Source organism: Vespula vulgaris, chromosome 6 (assembly GCF_905475345.1).
Source record: "Vespula vulgaris chromosome 6, iyVesVulg1.1, whole genome shotgun sequence".
Lineage (NCBI taxonomy): Eukaryota > Metazoa > Arthropoda > Insecta > Hymenoptera > Vespidae > Vespula > Vespula vulgaris.
In genome coordinates this window covers 3,475,221-3,494,807 of record NC_066591.1, presented here as the reverse complement: position 1 = coordinate 3,494,807, position 19,587 = coordinate 3,475,221, and the positions used below count along the sequence as shown (strand labels likewise).

Sequence of the window (19,587 nt, the reverse complement as noted above, 5' to 3'; positions counted from 1 at the left end):
TTATATTGGAGACATGATAAAGGAATAAAAAAAATATATATATATAGAAACATTCGTTAAGAAAGAAATAGTCAAAGGAAAGAAAAATAGAGAAATCTCGTCCTTGAAAAATGATAAAAGGCTTTTTAAAGAATAATAAACGTTTTAGTGATTCTTCTTTAACCTCGATCTCTCTCTCTCTCTCTTTCTTTCTTTCTCTATCTTTCTATCTCTTTCTAACATCGCGTAATTATTAGAAAAAGAAAGAGAGAGAGAGAGAGAAAGAAAGAAAAAAGCGACGACGCGCTCCAAATCGTTCAGAAATCTCATTTTGTATATCTAACCGTATGAGGAACTCGTCTAACGACGAAGACATACGATCGATTGAGAATCTAAATAACTACTAATACTAATATATGAAAAACTTTAGATAAATATAAGAGATAAAAAATATATTATTGCGTATCTAACCGTATTAAAAACTCATTTAACGCGTCAAACACATTATTTTATGATTTAGATCCGATTAAAGAATCAGAATAATTATTTGAAAAACGTTGGAAGAAAACAATAAAATAAATTATATCGTCGCGCGTCTAACCGTACGAAGTAAACTCTTCTAACGACAAAGACGTACGATCGATTGAAAATCTGAATAACTAGATATTAGAAAAGCATTATGAAAAAAGAAAATGTGTGATATCATTGATAGACCGATATTTCACAAAAATTCATTTTAAAGAAGATATCAAAGGACGTTAATAAACGTATAATAATATATATATATATATATATATATATATATATTTCTCTCCTCTTTCAAATAACAAGAATAAGAAAAAATAAGAAAAAGATAGAGAAAAAGAATGAAATGAAAAAATATCCCTAACCTTAATTTCTGCGTCTTTGGTCCTGTCTCCGATATATTGCTCGTCCCTCGATCCTGTCTGTTGTCTTGCAGAAAAAAAGCCCTTTCTTTTTTTTTTCTCTCTAGTTGTGACGTACGTGCAATTTTTCTTCGAAAGAACCGGCGAACGTTCTTTTTTGATGACTCGTTCGATGGATGATCGAAGATTATAAGAAATCCTTCAATTAATCAAACGCACAGGATCGATCCTTCGAAACGTGTTCGCGAAAAAGGATTGACGTCTGAACGAACGAACGAACGTACGTACGAACGAACGAACGAACGTACGTATATACGAACGAACGACCGAACGACGAACGACCGCCCTGCTCTCTCACTTCCCCCACCCATCTACTCACGATCTCTCTCTCTCTCTCTCTCTTTCTCTTCGAAGTAGGATATATACGTAAGAAGCAATGTACAAGCCGGTCTTGAAATAAAACTCTTTGATCGGTACTCACCGTGAACTATGGATCAACGATTTACACCTCGTAAATCACGCACTAATTTCCTTTAAACAGGAATAAACGGAGTAGAGCGACAGACAGACATCAAAACAGCCCCTTCTTGCCTATGACTGATTTTTATCGAACTAGCCGCGGCGAAATGCGGATCGCGCCTCCGCCACACTGCCATCTAACAGCTTCTTATCGAACTAATCGATATAGCTGTTTTTCTCCAACTCCTCGCACACAAGGATATTAATATTTTGTTTCTTTACTCTTCTTTATCGTTGTTTATATCTATGAATTTGTTTTGACTTTATTAATTAAATTTTTTATTAGATATTTACGAGAATCTTTTAAGTCAAAACAATCGTGTCAATTTATGTGCGAAATTAAAAATGTGTTACACCTACGCCCGCTCGCGGCTATCTTTAGAACTAATGTTATGAGGGAAATGTAAATATTTATAAAAAAAAAAAATCTTTTCAAGAGACGTTTCTAGAATATGTTCGCGTATAAATATGTGGTTGTATATAAACTGTCGATGTATATGATATACATTTGTAATAACTATAAATATAAATAATTTGATTATTCGTCGGTCAAACGTACTACAGAAAGTTTTAAATTATGATCGTAAAATGTACACGTACTCACTAATCCTACGTTTTGCTCGTTCGTTTGAAATATAGCTCGTTCTGAGATACATTGACGCGAAAGGAATGACCAATCGCATCCGTAAGATAAACTTTCATGATTATTATATTCGTCAACGATGGAAGGCGTCTCTGTATTCTGACAATCGATTACTTTAAATCCACCGTACATACAAGCAGCCAATAGAAATCGACGCGCAAAAGGATCCCATTTTAAACGCCAAATACCGCCATGCAAATTCGTTTCTGAGATCGGTCTCTTGAAATTTCTCGTATCCCATAAACGTAATTTTTCGTCGTAACTAAAAATTATTTATCTTTGTAGAATGTATTACTATGTATATAAGTATACAGTGTAAATATTTTCTTTTATACCTTCCTGATGCTAATATATGTTCTTTATCAGCATTGCTGTGAATACTAGTAACACCGGCTGTATGAATCATATTGCTCATGGTAAACTTCTTTTCTGTTCTTATATCAAATCGTTGAAATTTGCAATCATCTCCACCTTAAATAATTATTATTTGTCAAATCATAACGTGAAAGTTAAATTTATAAATTCGTACCCGTGTATATTATGTTTACATTCCAATAATCGAAAGCAGATATCCATGCTTCGTATTCGTGAGACAACCACGACGTTAGATTTTTTATTTGGTCGTTATGTAACTCGAATAAAGTTATGTCACCAGTAGAATCGCTAACTATTATTTTAACTATGGAATTATTTTCGCAAGAATATTTTCCTGTAGACCAGTCGAGGGATAAAGCTAGAATTTCTTCCTTCTGATCGTTTACTTTCAATTCCGTCATTAATTTTAACATTTCGTCGTCTCCATTTCGTAATTGATAAATTTGCAAATATCCTAACGAATTAACGACACCTAACAATATTTTTTGATTACACGTAACGTGTGCCCATTTCATATCCAATACTCCTTCTGTTTCTAATTGTTGCAATAATTTCATACTACCATCTTTAACAACTTGAAACAAATATATTCTGCCTAAACGTTTACTTGATTTTGATTCTTTTTTTGCAATACTTTCTGTATTTTCTATCAGTTGATATGTTCCACATACGAACAAGTCTTTGAATGGTTCTATGGGACACCATTCCACAGAGTCCGCGTAAAGTTGTGTATCGAATATACTCAAAGTTTGAAACATGTCTAAAACAAGCAGGTACACAACCTGAAACAGAAATAATATACATAATAAATTAGGTTTATATTTTTAATAGAATTAGATTTTGGAGATTACAATGTTATAATTGACATAGATAATAAAATATGTATTGCTCTAATACAAAAGCTTTTATTTGTTTCATATATTATAAGTAACATATGGTTAATGTTAATATCACGAATTAACATTGATATAAAATAATACGAAGATATTATATAAATGCACATTATTACATAAAAGTTCAAAACATATATAATTAATAAATTAGTAAGATTATTATTCTTTTTTCGATTGTTACTTCATAGAAATAATGAATCCATTGGGAAAATAAAAAAGTACACTCATGGGTACTTGATATAGGTATACTCATATTCCTTTGGATATAGATATTCTATATTCAGATCACAGTAATATAACATTTTTCTATAGCAGTTGTATATATATATATATATACTTTTTTTTGGAGAGCATTCGTATATTTGCTGGATATAAGCCATTAAAATTGAAATTTTACTGCTAGTAATGTACTACTCATTATATTGAATTGATAGATTATTAAAATAGTTAGGAACTTATTAACATCATTCATACATACATACATATACATATATATACATACATACATATATATATATATATATATAAAATCTTTCATATCAATTATTTTCATAAAATTGCATTTAAATCATAGAGTCTATATCAATCATCTTATATCAATCGAATTATACAGTATACAGTTTCATTTGTTTACAATATCATTCTTAAAAAATCAGGAAATAAATATTTGTACTACCAGCATGTCTTTGAATAAGGCCGTATATGAAGCAGAAATTCTGGCTATTGTATAATCTGTATTTATAAGAAATATTGTACTATGAGTATTTTGTAATTAATTTGCACGCAAAAAATGAATAAGTCTATCTATAAAATGTTATAATATATTTATTTGCAACCTAAGTAAAACATTCTGCAAAAGTGGTGTTTCTTCTCTTTCTCATTATGGCAGCAGTTTATTAATTGAGTTAATCATTTTATCTTCGTATTATATTTATACTGCAGAAGATAAAATGTTCTATGACACAATAGCTGTACTTAGTTAAACTATCAGTTTAGGAGCTGAGAAAGACATTCAAAGATATGGTTGGTCATTAACATTAAAATTATATATTGATTTATACTAAAAATTCTTAGTATTTTAGAATTATGCTTGATTCGCATATAAATTACTTCTGCTGTGTTTTTGGCAGTGTTGTCATTATTTTTTCATTAAAATCATAGCATTTAGATTTTGTTATTGTTATTAAAATAAATAAATTAAGTTAGACAAAAAAAGGAATGAATAGATTACTTTTAAAATAAGATAAAAACATAAACTGGCAGGTCTATGTTTTCATTCAGTCTTTGGCAAAAACAAGAATCTATGTACCTCTTTGGTATAATTATTATATTTAAAAATACCGACATTCTTCGTGTATATGTATTTGTTTTTATATACTTTATGTATATATAAACAATTGTTTAAAAGAATAAATAATTTTAAAAGATAGGAAAGTGAAATGAGATTCTCCATATAGTATTATGTTCCTAACTTGTACTATGATTTAAGTTGGTCAATATTTGAGGTAGATGATATAGTCCTAAAGAGTAATATATTAGGTCTGCACCTTTCCTTCATAAAAATAGATATAGATTCTATAGTTATGACTTTTCCTATAGTTTGATACATTAACAATTTTTTTTTCTTTATATATAATTGCATAATGACACAATAATACAAAAGACCTACTACTTCTTTATCAATTTTGTGACTTAGTAGTATATACATTATTGACGAGCACTTTTTTCAGTTTCAACTAGGCATTCTCTGACTAGAATGCGTGCATGTACTATGCCACGCTTAATTCTTTCGGCAGAAGTACGACTTCCTGCATAGCTAGGTCTGATATCACGACCTAGTTCTTCTATAACATTAAGTAATTGAATATATTTAGATTGACCAGGAATAGTAGTAGTAGATACCACTGAATTTTGCTGTAAAGCCCTGGGATTTGGTACATTTAACAATGGCTCTGTTACTTTTGTAGAAACTTCTACATTCTTACAAACTTCTACGTTTCCACGTTCTTCTTCCATCTTCTTTATCTTGAGTTTTCTTCTATTATTTTCCTTATTGTTTACCTTAATAAATAATTCATTTATTTCAACAAATTTGAAATAAAAATAATCTCTAAATAAATCTCAGAGAAAGAAAGAGATAGAACCTAATTGTAACAATTAAAGCAAGCTTTATATAATGGATCGTTATAAATTTTCGAAGAATTATATTTTTTATATTTATTTATTATTTTTCAAAATCATAAGTGGGTAAGTGAGAGAGTGAGAGAGAGAGAGAGAGAGAGAGAGAGAGAGAGAGAGAGAGAGAGAGAGAGAGAGAGAGAGAGAGAGAGAGAGAGCAGAAAAAGAGACAAGACTACATATAGCTCTAACATAACCTCAAATACGCTTTTTCATAATTATGAAAAATATAGACATAAGTTTAATCGTATTTACATACCTTAAATAATAATCTGCAACTGCACTGTTTATATATAGCTGTACAATAAGTACATAAGCAACAAACAATCAATCACTTAGCTTTTTTATCGACACACTGCAACTAGCAGCCGCAAGTCGTTGCGCCGCAGTCGGGTTTTCTCCTTACACTGTTACGTATATATGTACTATTTACCTAACCTTCACAAATGTAAATAAAAGAGAACGTATACTTTCTTAAATTTCTCGTTTAGTTTTCAACAATTTTAATTATAAACAATAAAAACACATTGTTAAATATATTTTCATTAAAACAACATATCGTTTGTAATACAATCACACAGTTACGTGTGTTACGTTTCGTATGTACATATACAGAGAATATTACATAAAAATTGAAATTTTTATTTTTTCTGTTGTCATTCATTCATATAACATTTTTGTTTGAGAAAAATAATGCGATAGAGAAGACATTTTAAAAAAACTGAGACTTTATTGAGCAATACCTCATATTTATGTCCAGGGATTATATTTCTCGTAGGTACATTTTTGTTTGATCAATTTTCTTCTCATACGTATACTATAAGTAATTATTGTATACCCGTCGTATTAACCAAAATTGCAATAAAATATTTTTTATATATAAAATATAAGTGAGAAGACTCTTCAGTGTACACATTGTTTCTAGTTTGATATATTCTATGTTCTACATTAGAACTTAGTCAAGTCTAAGGATTATTTATAGATTTTTCTATCGTACGAGACCCGAACTGCAAAAACATACGATCTTTTATAAAACAAGAGAAAATTTAAAAACGATCTTTTCCCCCATTTAAAAATTCATACTGTACGTAGATATATATATATATATATACACACATATGCATATAATATATATGCTATATATACATAGCATAATATACACACACACACATATATATATACATATATATATAAAAATATATATAACTGCACGTTTAAAGATAATTATATTCGTGCAATTAAACAAATAACCAATTCAATAATAATAATAATAATAATAATAATAATAATAATAATAATAATAATAATAATATGTATTAAGCCTTAAATACCACTGGCTTAAAACTTTTTTTCTTTGACAATCTAATATACCAAATACATTACAAGTATTTATCAGATCGCATAATATTTTTAAACAAGCAGTCCATTATAATGCATTTTGATTCATTGTCAAAGTGGTACTAAGCTTATATCGGCAAGATGGCATAATATACATAGCAGCAGATATATTTCTTATAACTTGTAAACTTCTTTGTTCGGACAAAGACAATAATCTGCTGCATTCGATAGATCATACATATCATCATCTTGGAAAATAATCTGCTAAAAATCTAGCGGCTAAGTTCATCGACAGATCATTGTCGCGCATTATGTTCTGTTTCTAACAAACATTCTCGTACGAGAATCCTTGCGTGCTGTATACCCATTTTCAGGCGTTCCGCGGCACTACGACTTCCTGCATACGAGAGGCGAATGTCTCTACCGAGTTCTTCGATAATAACCAGTAGCTGGGCATATTTACCCTGGCCAGGCACAGTCGGAAAATTTATCGTACTAGATGGGCTAGCCTGTGCTACTTGAACAGTTTGAACGTTTTGCAAATTCCTTGGATTTGGCACAGTAATCACAGGTTCAGGAATTCTTGGAATTTCTGCTACTTTGGGTGGAGGAGGATCATTTAATTTTGTTATCGTTATTTCATTAAGCTTAGCTAACTCCGTTAATTTAGCCATTTCGGCTATTTTCGAGTACTCTGGCATTTTTGCTATATCGTTCTGTATATTTGCCATTTTAATCATTTCATTCATTTTAGTTTTTTCGTTCATCTTTGCTATCTCTTTAGCCATTTCATTAATTTGAGCAATCTCGTTGAGTTTCGTTATATCGTTATTGTATTTAGCCATTTCTGTCATTTTTACCATCTCATTTAATTTTGCTATTTCGTTCATTCTTTGTGCCTCGTTAATCTTTGCCATTTGAGACATTTTGATCATTTCATTCATTTTGGCAATCTCACTTATTTTTGTTATGTCATTATACTTAGCCATTTCTGACAATTTAACCATTTCATTCATTTTAGCTATCTCTGACATCTTGGCGATTTCTTGCATTTTTACATACTCTGTTGTTTTGGCATACTCTGCCATTTTTTCCATTTCGTATCTCTTCGCCATATCTTGAGACATTTTGTTTAATTCGGTCATTTTACTAAATTCCGCAAGTTGAGCCATCTGTACTATATGTTCTGGAACTTTTCCTCTCTCCATCATCTGCTTCAATTCTGCAGATATTTTATTCATATTCATTTCAGACATTTGAGCGATCGTCGCTGCATCTGGCATTTTGGAGAGTTCTGCAATTTTAGATATCTCTCTAGCTAGATTTTCATCGAGACAACGCTTCTTCTTAGCCCGATGCCTGGCCATTCTTTGAGCTTCTTGCATCCTTCTTAGAGCAGCTTGTTCTTCAGTTTCTTTTGCTCTGGCGTTCTTCATTCTTTCAGCCGACGTATATAATCGTAGAGCACGTTCCTCTGCTGTTTCTGACATTAGTTTTTGTCGTCTATACTCTCGCATTTCCCTTACCTTTCTAAGGTAAGATTTTTTCTTGGCCTTGGGCATAACACGTAATTATGCAAGTAACAAACATCATTATTAATATAGACTGTCATCTTTACAAAATTTAAAAAAACAAATACTAGCAAAATATATGCTGGGCATACGCGTCCAGCTAATTCCACTGTATAGCTCTCTTTTTATTCCTCACTATATTCCAGAGTTGTAGACACTTTTATGTCTAATAAGACTGAAGTATATTACCTCTGAACATGATATTCTTCCTGAAACAAAAATTCACTTCGTTTTCCCATCAAAAATATTAAACGTTATCGATATTATAACATGCAATCAATTTAAAAAAAAAAAAAAAATACTACATTAGTTACATCTATATTTTTAAATCGTTTCAAAATTCAACTATAATCGAGTAGAATCGATATAATCGCGTTTTAAAAATCATACGTCGATACAAAATTTTATGATATAAGAAGACGCGCACATTATGAACGCCAGCGATCCTTTAAGAAAATGGGTAAGCGTAGATTCCTTCTTGTAGAAACGTAAAAAAAAGAGAGCGAAAGAAAGAGAGAGAGAGAGAGTCAGAAAGAAAGAAAGAAAGAAAGAAAGAAAGGAAGGAAGAAAGAGAGAGAGAGAGAGAGAGAGAGAAAGAAAGAAAGAAAAAAAATAAAAAGAAAGAAAGAAGCAAAAGAGACAAGCCGGCGTTTTTAAACGTATAATTGTAAAAGTGCGTCAAACGAAATGCGCGGGCGCACGCGAGCGCAAGCGACAGGTGTAAATTCAGGGTTGCAAGCACGTGCGTAAAAAAGCATCGGTAAATGAGATTTTCGAAATGCTCGGGCGGGCACGCGCGCGCCGACACGCGTTTGTATGCTACGGTTGTAGTAGTAGTGGTAGTAAAATGGTGTAGTGGCAGCGTGCGTGCGTCGTGTGTATGTATGTGTGTGTATGCGTCGCGTCTCCGAAAATTCGAAAGAAGAGCGTCGTCGAGTTTGCCGCGTAAATGCGCATGCGCGTCCGAAGTTAAGAAACGCCGTCTTCTCTGGAACGTTCACCACCAATCACAACAATGGCGGACGCAATTCGGTGAATCCACGTACACGTACGATCAACCCACCGTTTATTAATACCGGCACGCGCACGTGTCTTGTTTCACAATCGTACAATCCTCGAGACACACGGAATCCGTCGATATCGGCCAAATGAAAATCGATCGAACTTTTCTCAAGATATTTCGCAGACAAACGCACAAAAGGAAATATCGGGTCGACATGTAAGATTTTCGTTCGGGGCCACTTTAAGGGGCCAAGCGGGGTCGCCGATAGGCTGCGTGTGACGTGGTTGCGTTTATTGACCATAACCCCTTCCTACCTCTCCGTCTGCAACTTCACGACGGACAGGTGTACGACCGAAGAGAGTAAGGGAGAGAGAGAGAAGGAGAGAGAGAGTGAGAGAGACACACACACAGAAGTGAGAAAGATAGAGAGAGAAAGAAAGAAACCGGGAAACTATTGACCGGCCACCGGCCGCGTCTTAAAATGCACGAAGACGTTCGTCGGACGACCACTAGGAGGACGGCGCCTTTCCTCTTTTTCTATCCTTTTCTTTCCCTCCCACTCTCTTCTTCTTTCCTTTCTTCTTCCCCTTTCTCTCTCTCTCTCTTTCTTTCTCTCTCTCTCTTTTTCTTACTCTCCCTTCTCCTTATTGCCTTTTCAACGACACGATCGACCCACGAGGAAGCTGACTCCGTCTTCTCTTCTCTCCACTTACTTTGATTCTCTCCTTTTATATTTCCTGATCCCAAACGTTCTATCTTATCCCTCAAGAGTTCCAAGGTCATTAATCTTCCTTTAAGAAACGACAAAGTTTTGACATTAAGACGCATATTTTGTTTATACCGATATATAAAAGTTTAGGTTATGATCATAATCAAAATGGCTTTCGTTTGATTCGAATATGAATTCTTATTTATAAAATTATTAATTATATTATGAATAAACTGTTTCGTAATTTTGTTTATATTCAAAAGTCTAATTACGTTGATTAAGTGTAATGAGATTTGTTAGATTCTTTTTGTCAGACGATACCGAATAATATTTTGTATACAATGTACTTTTAACCTTTCTAACAAAGTCATATAAGTGAGTTTAGCAGATTTATATTTATATCTTTTTGTTATTTCGAATTTGATAGAATATGAAGGACCTTCGAACTTTCCAAAATTTTCTTGAGTTTCGAATATCAGTTCTATTTCATACACTATATAATAATGATTTAATTTATATTATTATTAATTTTTTAATAGCGTATAAATCGAATGTTTTCAATTATATTTATATTCTTACGTGTTGAAATTTCCCGCCTTGAAATGATGATAAAGCGATCGTAACAATGGCGGACATACAGTGACAACGTTTTTAGGAAATAAGGTTATGACTTTACGTACATTTCGATAAAAGATTTATTGATTCTATTACTTACTTTGAAAAAGTACCAAGTAAATACACAGTTTCAGAATAATTTCTATAAACTTAGAAAATAATTGATAAACGAACGGTGTATAATATGGAGCTCTTGATACAATACGTTGGATTTGGCAATAGACAATCACATTTACTGGTATAGTTCGACGAAAAAATACTAAGTAATTGGAGTTTATTGTAGATCAGAGAGAGATAGATTCTTCCACTTTACGTAGGTAGCGTTGCTTCAAGGTGATTCGTTCCCGAAATAGCTTCTTGCAACTAATCAAAGTCAATGTCTATAAGTTCTTAAACTTTCTTTTCGTCAGTTCTACAAATTAGAGGTTAACTTATTATTTATTTATATTTGTGAAGAGATATTTTAATTTATTGATTTTCTTTTTAAATAAATTGTTTTCTTATGTATATGTACATTTGCGTACAAATAAAAAATTTAATTATTTATATTTTTGAAAATGTAATAGCTCATATTTATGATGTTTATAATTAAAAAACATTATATCCGTTTATAATTTATTTTTAATAGTTTTCTGAATATTTAACAAATAAATGTATAAATATATACAATATAAATATTTGTTGTATAATGTAAATGAAAAAAAATATATGTATATACTTTTTTGTTTGTTACAGGTATATTATTTATACAACAAAAGACAAATCGACTAAAACACTAGTTATATGTACAAATATAAATGAAATATGTATATTCCACAGCTCGAATACTATTTTCTTTTATTATTAATTATCATTCCGGTGTATCTATTTTTTACATTATGGTCATGGCTTGGCTGGGAATTATTTGTTAATAATTAAATCTTATTTCTTTACATATATATGTATATATACATATACATATTTTGAGCGATTCGCATATTTTTATATATGCAGATTGCTTTTTGTGTCATTTTTATTAAACTATGTTAACTTCGTAAAGGCATGTTTGTACTTTTTCTATAAATTATTGTAACAGTCTAAAATATTATTAAGCATTTGACCAACAGTAATTTCGTCCGTCCAACATAAAAAATTCTTCAACTTCATCAATTTATATAGTGTCAGTAATTAAAAGTTCATCCAATCCCATTCTACCTCTATGTTTCCATATTCTATATCTAGCAACATCTTTTCGTGTAATCATTCCAACTACCTATGTAATCAATATTATTAATATTATTATTTAGTATTGTGATTAAAATATGACATTGTGAGTATTATATATAAGATTGTATACCTCATTGGTGTCATTTACAATAGGTAAATGCCGAAGACCTAAGGCTCTAAAAAGTCTAAAAACACGTGGCAGTGTAGCAGACTGAAAAAACATTGTTTTTTTTTATTTTGAGAAAATTATTTTCTTCAAAATATTATTATAAAATAGAAATACTAACATGTTGTAATGTATATGGAGAAGGATTCATAATAGGTCTTAAATCAATTGTATATGTTTTTTCTTCTTCTGTAATATGAACTTGTTCAATAGATGGATATCTTGGATAATCCTTGCGAAAAACTTTAATATCCAATGTTGACTCCCAAAATTCTGCATATTCGTTAAATACTCTGTTTTGTAAAAGAGCTATTAATTGAGAACGTAGCACTAGTCCACGAAATCGACCATAAGAATGTATTTCATTCTGAAAACATTAATGATAAGGTTAGAACTATATCTATTGAATAGATTATAGAATGAATTACCTGATCACTATTTGGAGGATCTACTACAGGAAATCCATTAAAGGAAATACATTTTAAAAGTTCCACAATGTGTCCTACATTTTCAACAGTTTTTAAAGTTACCACAGGATGACTCATAATCTCGCTAGCATAAATATTATTTGACAAAGGAGGTGCTTCCCATGGTAATAACGGTACTCCTGCCATTTGTATATGAATATCATAAATACCCTATAAAATATTTATTATTAAATAATTATAATTATATATATTTTATATTTTGATATAATTATTTAATCTTAAAAACATGCAAACTTCGATGGAGAAGAGATAATTCAACCACTATTGTATATCCATTAGAGCAAATTTACTTTTCTAATGTTTTCAGATTTTTAATTTTAGATAATGGACAGATAAGTTCTTTGTTTAAGAACGATGTAGGAGTAGAATTGCGTGGCAGTGTAGAAACAGTGAACAGCACTCGAAAATACTGCTATGGTGGGAGCGAGAATCCGTTAAGAGGAAATAAAAGAGTGGGGATAAGGGGCAATTGGCCTTGCGAGTTAACTTCGCATGACTGATTGAATTCAGAATATTTGGCTAATAAGTAATGTCGCAATTGTCAATATTTTATATTTGAATACTGAATACTAGTATATTTTTTTATAGTATTTTTTAATAATTTGGTATTGTGTTTGGACCAATAAATAATATTAGAATTTTCAATATAAAATATTATAAAATACTGAAAATTCTAATATTGCTTATTGGTTTATTCGATTAGTCAATATTTTATAATTATTAAATTTTATGCAATTGTTTACTTATTTACCTCATTAAAGAAATCACCAACCCACTTTGCCATAATAAGAACTATTATTACAGGCAAACCAAAAGATATCCCTTGGGTTGCTTCAATTAAAATTGCAGTTAAACTGATTGTCATTCTAACAATTCCACCCAATTGTGCAGCAGCTCCTAGCAAAGCATATTTTCCAGGATCCAATACCACCTATTGTCAATGAAATAAACATCTACTTGAGAAAAATATTAGAATCACATACTCTATATTTTTTTGGGATTTTTTCTTACACAATTTGGACATATTTTTGATAATCCTGATCCAATAAGTCTACCCCAAGCAGAACCAATTAAAAGTGATGGAATAAAAAGTCCACTAGACATAGATAATCCAAATGTAAAAACTGCTAGGATAAAATAGAGTATAATAAAAATAGCCAAAGTTATATCATTGTGAGAACCTATAAAGAAAGAATATAAATATTTTTACATTTTAAAAATGTATTATAAAATACGAGATATTGTTATGATATACCTTTAGGATCATGAAATAAAGATCGCACGCTACTTTCTGGTGTTTGAAACCATAAAGCAGCAACTGCACTGTACTCTCCTTCTTTACAATACATCTGAATAGGAAACTTAGTAGGATCTTGTCCAATTGGTTTGCAATCATCAAGAAAATATATCATCAAAAATCCCATTGTTGCGCTCATTGTTGCAATTGAAAGAGCTTCTATTACTTTCAACCATTTTTGTGTTATATATTTTAATCGAAAACATGTAATTTTGTAATTTATGTGATTCCACAAAGCACCAAGAATACCACCTATCGTTCCGACTATCATAAATAAAGGAATTTCATAAACTTGGTATGGTATTGAATCAAATTTTCCCAAATTTAGTAAACCTGGATAAGAAAGATCACCAGGATGTCCATGGTATGTACTAAGAATAATGTTCAATGTGAAAGTGGTGATCATGCTAGCAAAAAATGTTCTCCATGTAAGACTTTGATTAAAGAAACTAGTACCTTCTTCGATACTAAATAAAACTCCACCTAAAATATTGATCTATATATAAAAATATGTACTGATATTCATTAGTTTCTATGTATATACAGATATATAATTCTATAAAATATTTTTAACCTATAGGTGCGCCAAAAGCAGCTGATACACCACTGGCTGCCCCGCCAGACACAAAATCTCTTTTTTCATGATCTTCTCTAAAATATTTAAAGATTCCTAAATCTTTTTTAAACGTTGTACTTTTTCCTTGAGATATTCCTGCAGCAACTACTGCTCCAGAGTGTATCATTGGTCCTTCCTTTTTCATTAATGCAAAAAATGTAATTGTAAATTTTATTTTCATTTAAAATTATTGCCAAAAGAAATCACTTATATTACCTTTCCTCCAGCTAATCCACCTACTACAGTACAAATGACACCAATTATTTTAACTGCTAAAGTTTTAATTCGTACTACTCGAGGTACTTTTATTCCATTTAAATAACATTTCACCTGTGGAATGCCACTACCAGCTGCGACAGGTTCAACATAGGATACTAATATAGCACCTATCAATACTGGTATTAGATTGGAAATTAACCATAATATATATGGTAGCCATAAACAATTATTAACCACACAGTGATCTACATCTATTATGATATGTAAGAATGTCTTTATATCAAAGTGTCTTATAAAAAATCATATGAATTTCAATAGTCAAGGATACAAGTTTTTAGATACCCATATTTTATATTTGATAATTGTTCTATTGAAATATCTACAAAACATGCTATAAAAGCAGTACAAATTCCTATTAACAAAAAGATGAACCATCTTGCAAAATTCTTTTTAACAACAAATTTGTAACCCTTTTTCCTTTCTTCATCCTGAAGAAGGTAGTTTTCACATGGATCATAATCGAGACTCTAGATTAGAAAAAAAAGATCAAAATCAATCATTGTTTAAAATTATATAATAATAATAATACATATAAACTTTAGATATATGAAAACTACCTCGTAATTAATCGAAAGAAAATTAGTAGCTCCTGGTTTTATATCTTGATTATTAAGCCTTCTTGATTGTCGATTAGAAAGACTCTCCATAATATTGCAAATGGAGACGCCATTGTAAATAATGTTCTGTTAAAAAAATCAAAAGAAAGAAATAGAATTTTCATTGATGCAACAATTAATTATTCTAATAATTAAAATTAATCAAAAATGCTTGCACAACAGTTTCATTATTTTTCACAAATCAAATATCCTACCAACGACAAAACACAAGGATATAGAAGATATCTACAGATAGTGTATACAAAAAATTTTTATAAATGCATAAATTATTTATTATTACGTTTATAAATGTACAGAAAAAGAATAATCAATTCTTAAAGTTTCTCATATCAAATCATAACTTGAAAATTGATATAGAATAGGAGGTAAGGTTAGAATGATCATTATCAAACAAAGAGAATAAAAAGATCCAAAAATGAGTGAAAAATTGTTGGATGGAATAAATAGCTATTATTGTTTGTATTATCCGAATTTTTTCTTACCCGAAATCTAACATTGATATCTTCGTTCGAGTAAGAAGGGAAATTATTTCGAGGTTTTAAAAGTCTTTCTTCGTCGTCGTCGTCATTACGACAGACATCAATCTCGTCAACGGTGCTGTTTATTCTAACGTTGATATGAGTTGTTGGTGAACCGTCCGTCATTTTATTTTCTGTTATTAATTTCTATTTTTGGAAAATCCACTTTATATAGTACTGACGTTACTATGTTTCATGTTTGTTATTACTATTATTTTTTATAAAAGTTTCTAATATTCTACGTGATTAACGTATTATGAGAATAATTATCTCACAAATGACAGTATTAAAGCTACGGTTTCAAATGATATACTGACTGACGCATGAGGAATAGAGATAAAGCATTACGCATTGAATGCCACGTGATTACAAAGTACTGAATCATCTATAATGTACAGTCTTCCGGAAGTAAATGAGTGAAAGCGAGAGAAAGAAAAAGAGAGGATGAAAGAGTGATAAGATACGCATGCGTCAAAACTAGCTGTGTAGAAGGGATAATAATAATATTGCGGAAAGGGAAAAGAGCGGGAGAGGATCTATATTTACATATGTCGATTGTATTAGAAACAGACGACGATCGGCAGTCATAGGTGATGGTCATCATTGTACGTATTCTTAATTATATATAGTGCTTATATTTTAATGGACGCCATCTTGTTTATATCTAATTACGTGTAATTAATATTTTTATATATATATATATTAATTTCAGGTATAATTTATATTTATTTAATATACGTAACATTTATATTCTATTATACATATAATATTATAATACGTACGTTTAATTTGTGTAATATAATTTATATAATATATAATTCTTATATAATTTCACCTAATAAGTATAATTTATTTGTCTATCTTTTGATGGTTTATTTAGGTTAAATAATGTTTAATGATAAATTGATGGAATATTTCAATGAGAATTGATAAGAATGTCTCATCTTTTTTGCACATGTTTTTCTTGTTTGTAATTATCACTTATCGTTATTACTTAACTATACACACATATATATATGCATATGTATGTGTATATATATCTGTGAGTTGGCTGTAATCAATATTTTAATATCATCATAAAAAAAATGTTAACTTCCAATGTACTTGAGTTTTGAAATGAATTATAAAAAAGAGTGATTACAAAGACTTTTCCTATATTATGTTATATAATATATGTGATTATAAATTATATATGTATGTTTGTAGAGCGAAGAGAGTGTAGATACGATTAATTTAATTTTTTTCTTAGAGTTATCATAATTCTTAATAACTTCAGTTATGTTTGCGTTTAAAGTAGAACTTATGTAACATGAAAGTTATATTATAATTTATACTAGTATACACTATGCTATATATTATAGTATAAATAATATTAAGTATAATTTATATTTATCAAATAATAATCTCTTTAAATATGAAATAATAATTAATTTTGTATAAAAAAAAAATGAAATAAGATTTCAAAGGTACTGATATATATGTTGTAACTTTACAGTTATATAGCAGGTAATAAATGATGTATGCACTATATACAACAAAGTATTTTATGATGTAAAATGAAATAAAACAAAATTTTAAATATAGAGTTACATATGTGTGTAACTTCAAAGTTATATGTTTTAACAAAGAGATAAAGAAAAGAAGAATCTGATTGAGCTTGAAACTTTCTTTTGAAAGTTTTAAATTTTTTGTGATGTTGCGTTTCGTATTTCGCAATAAAGTGTAAAAAGAGTATGCAGACTTTCAAGTCTGTAACCATCATGTGAAGGAATATCGAGTAGATGGCAGACAACGTCAACGAGACGTGATAATTCGCAATCGAGCATGGTGAAATCAAGTGGGGCCTCGTTCAGTTGATCCTCAACATCCGGCGGCCATTGTTGCATCAATGTGTCGATATCAGGCATTGCTTTAGTTAACTGCACAGCAGGCGGATGTTTACTTCTGTGAAGTTGATTCATATCTTCGATCCATTTCTCTATAGCCTTAACATTTTTTTCTGCATCCTCGACTCTTTTTATTACTGCTTGTCTAGGTGCACCAGCACTTCTACAATGAGTTCTTAATTGTAAATGTAATACAGCTGGGTCGGATTGTTCTGTACAAGGTTCGTCCAATACAGCAAGACCTATTTTATCCTCCACTCCGTCTGGTCTAGGTATTTTTATGAAGGCATCTATATCACCGACTGCTGGTATATAGTCAGGAATAAATGGCACCAACTTGTAATTTAATTCTATCTTTTGTGGTGTATACCTGATGATCAGTTTAGGAGATAAATGTTTTTATTAATTCTTACCTTAGAAAAAAAAAAAACAAAAATATCGTTCTATATGATTTTGCATAAGAAACAAATTCTATAATACCTGGAAATATTCTGAAAGAGTTCCTTTAATTCGGTTGATACATTGAGATCTTCGAATTCTTTTGGATCGTATATTTCCATTTGTTTGGATATACTTGATCCTTGGATATCATCGTCGTCTGTTTCTTCGCTATCTGATGGATCGCTACCGATCATTAATGATTTACCAAATCTTTCTTGATCAGGATACCTTTAATTATAATCAGATTTTTAAAAGTACTATTAATTCTCAACAATATCTTATTTTATTTTTTATCACAAAATTAATTATTAATTCGTATTGGCAAGTTAATCTTTTTTATATATATATATATATAATAATTTCTTTTTTTGGATACGAACAAAAATTGACATAAGTATTTATTCGATTACCTTCGAAATTCGCGCCTTTCGCGCGGTGAGGTAACCTCCAAAATGTCAGGTCCGTCGTTCGTAAAATTTCTTCGACCTCTTCTTGAACTTGGTGGTCTTGGATGATTAATAGGGCTTTTAATTTCTTCTGCATTACGAACTTCGATACTTTCGTCGAATTTACTGAACGGCGAAATGTCTTGAGTTTCTTCGTCCTCCTCTTCGCTACTGTCCTTGATGTCCATTGAAGTTATTTTCAATGATTTGAAATGATTTTAATAGTCATTAGTAATTATTATATTTTTTATTATATTATATACTATTATTATTATTATATTTTTATATATTATTATAAGTATTACGACTAACCACTGTATGTATCGTCGAAAGAACGAATCTTTTCTATTTGTTTCGTATTTCGTTACCATGGTTTTTATATCTGGTCGATCATGACTCACCTAATGGACATTCCATATATATATAATATTTCAAATCTTTGAATAATAATTTTTTTTTTATAATATTGGAATTTTTTTTTTTAATGAAAAATATCTAATATCTTATCTGGATATCCGAAAAATTAGAATAAAATTAGAATGAAACTAGAAGTGGAATGTATGTAGAAAATTTTCTTATGAATGAAACGTTTTAATGTACTTTATAAGTAAAAAAAAAAAAATATATAATTTGTTTAAACAATTACAAAAAGTTGAACAGTGTTAAACAAATTTTGAAAATTTTTATATAAATGTGGAATATTTAGTTAAAAATTTAATTAAAATTGAATTTGATTTTATTTTATTATTTATCATTCTGAGACACACACACACACACACATATTCATTATTATGTTTCTTTTTACAAAAGGACAACCGGAAACTATAGAAATAGGTATTCTAATATCAAGGAAGTCATATATTGAATTTATGAGACATACAAATACACACACACAGACATATAATCAAAGATATTAT

The 19,587-nt window shown here is 30.1% G+C and overlaps 5 protein-coding genes and 1 long non-coding RNA gene across 9 annotated transcripts in view; 1 reads left to right on the top strand and 5 right to left on the bottom strand.

Moving 5' to 3' along the window:
* LOC127064799 (uncharacterized) overlaps positions 1–1,495 on the bottom strand; it is a 31,660-nt gene extending 30,165 nt beyond the window's left edge. Inside the window, exon 1 of one of the 3 annotated variants that reach the window (XM_050996357.1) lies at positions 1,348–1,495. The gene's annotated coding sequence lies outside the window, so the exon portion shown is untranslated. Of the gene's footprint in view, positions 1–869; positions 1,224–1,347 lie in introns of those variants that run through there. The other 2 variants (XM_050996356.1, XM_050996358.1) reach the window with 2 other exon arrangements.
* A 5-nt stretch (positions 1,496–1,500) lies between these two features.
* Positions 1,501–6,040, bottom strand: LOC127064802 (diphthine methyltransferase). Its single transcript, XM_050996362.1, has 5 exons — positions 5,734–6,040; positions 2,558–3,185; positions 2,364–2,499; positions 1,986–2,290; positions 1,501–1,629 (listed from the first exon to the last, which is right to left on the bottom strand). Exons 2-5 carry the CDS (start codon positions 3,159–3,161, stop codon positions 1,604–1,606), a joined length of 1,071 nt encoding a protein of 356 aa, XP_050852319.1. The 5' UTR covers positions 3,162–3,185; positions 5,734–6,040; the 3' UTR covers positions 1,501–1,603.
* Positions 6,041–6,181: 141 nt separating this feature from the next.
* Positions 6,182–9,594, bottom strand: LOC127064801 (uncharacterized). Of its 2 annotated transcripts, none has more exons than XM_050996360.1 (2): positions 9,447–9,594; positions 6,182–8,592 (listed from the first exon to the last, which is right to left on the bottom strand). In XM_050996360.1, exon 2 carries the CDS (start codon positions 8,372–8,374, stop codon positions 7,109–7,111), a length of 1,266 nt encoding a protein of 421 aa, XP_050852317.1. In that variant the 5' UTR covers positions 8,375–8,592; positions 9,447–9,594; the 3' UTR covers positions 6,182–7,108. The 2 variants fall into 2 exon arrangements, with proteins under 2 accessions (XP_050852317.1, XP_050852318.1); XM_050996361.1 differs by lacking the exon at positions 9,447–9,594 and adding an exon at positions 8,698–8,718.
* Positions 9,595–10,876: 1,282 nt separating this feature from the next.
* Positions 10,877–11,528, top strand: LOC127064808 (uncharacterized). Its single transcript, XR_007781834.1, has 2 exons — positions 10,877–11,023; positions 11,446–11,528. It is a non-coding gene; the product is annotated as an uncharacterized LOC127064808 (long non-coding RNA).
* Positions 11,529–11,530: 2 nt separating this feature from the next.
* LOC127064800 (H(+)/Cl(-) exchange transporter 7) lies at positions 11,531–16,309 on the bottom strand. Its single transcript, XM_050996359.1, has 12 exons — positions 15,862–16,309; positions 15,320–15,445; positions 15,031–15,229; positions 14,700–14,953; positions 14,442–14,619; positions 13,826–14,350; positions 13,582–13,751; positions 13,322–13,501; positions 12,511–12,720; positions 12,204–12,449; positions 12,047–12,127; positions 11,531–11,962 (listed from the first exon to the last, which is right to left on the bottom strand). The coding sequence occupies exons 1-12, from the start codon at positions 16,021–16,023 to the stop codon at positions 11,861–11,863; spliced, it is 2,433 nt and encodes an 810-aa protein (XP_050852316.1). The 5' UTR covers positions 16,024–16,309; the 3' UTR covers positions 11,531–11,860.
* A 292-nt stretch (positions 16,310–16,601) lies between these two features.
* LOC127064805 (intraflagellar transport protein 46 homolog) lies at positions 16,602–18,969 on the bottom strand. The gene is made up of 3 exons (XM_050996365.1): positions 18,635–18,969; positions 18,264–18,452; positions 16,602–18,153 (listed from the first exon to the last, which is right to left on the bottom strand). Exons 1-3 carry the CDS (start codon positions 18,856–18,858, stop codon positions 17,577–17,579), a joined length of 990 nt encoding a protein of 329 aa, XP_050852322.1. The 5' UTR covers positions 18,859–18,969; the 3' UTR covers positions 16,602–17,576.
* Between the last annotated feature and the right edge of the window lie 618 nt (positions 18,970–19,587).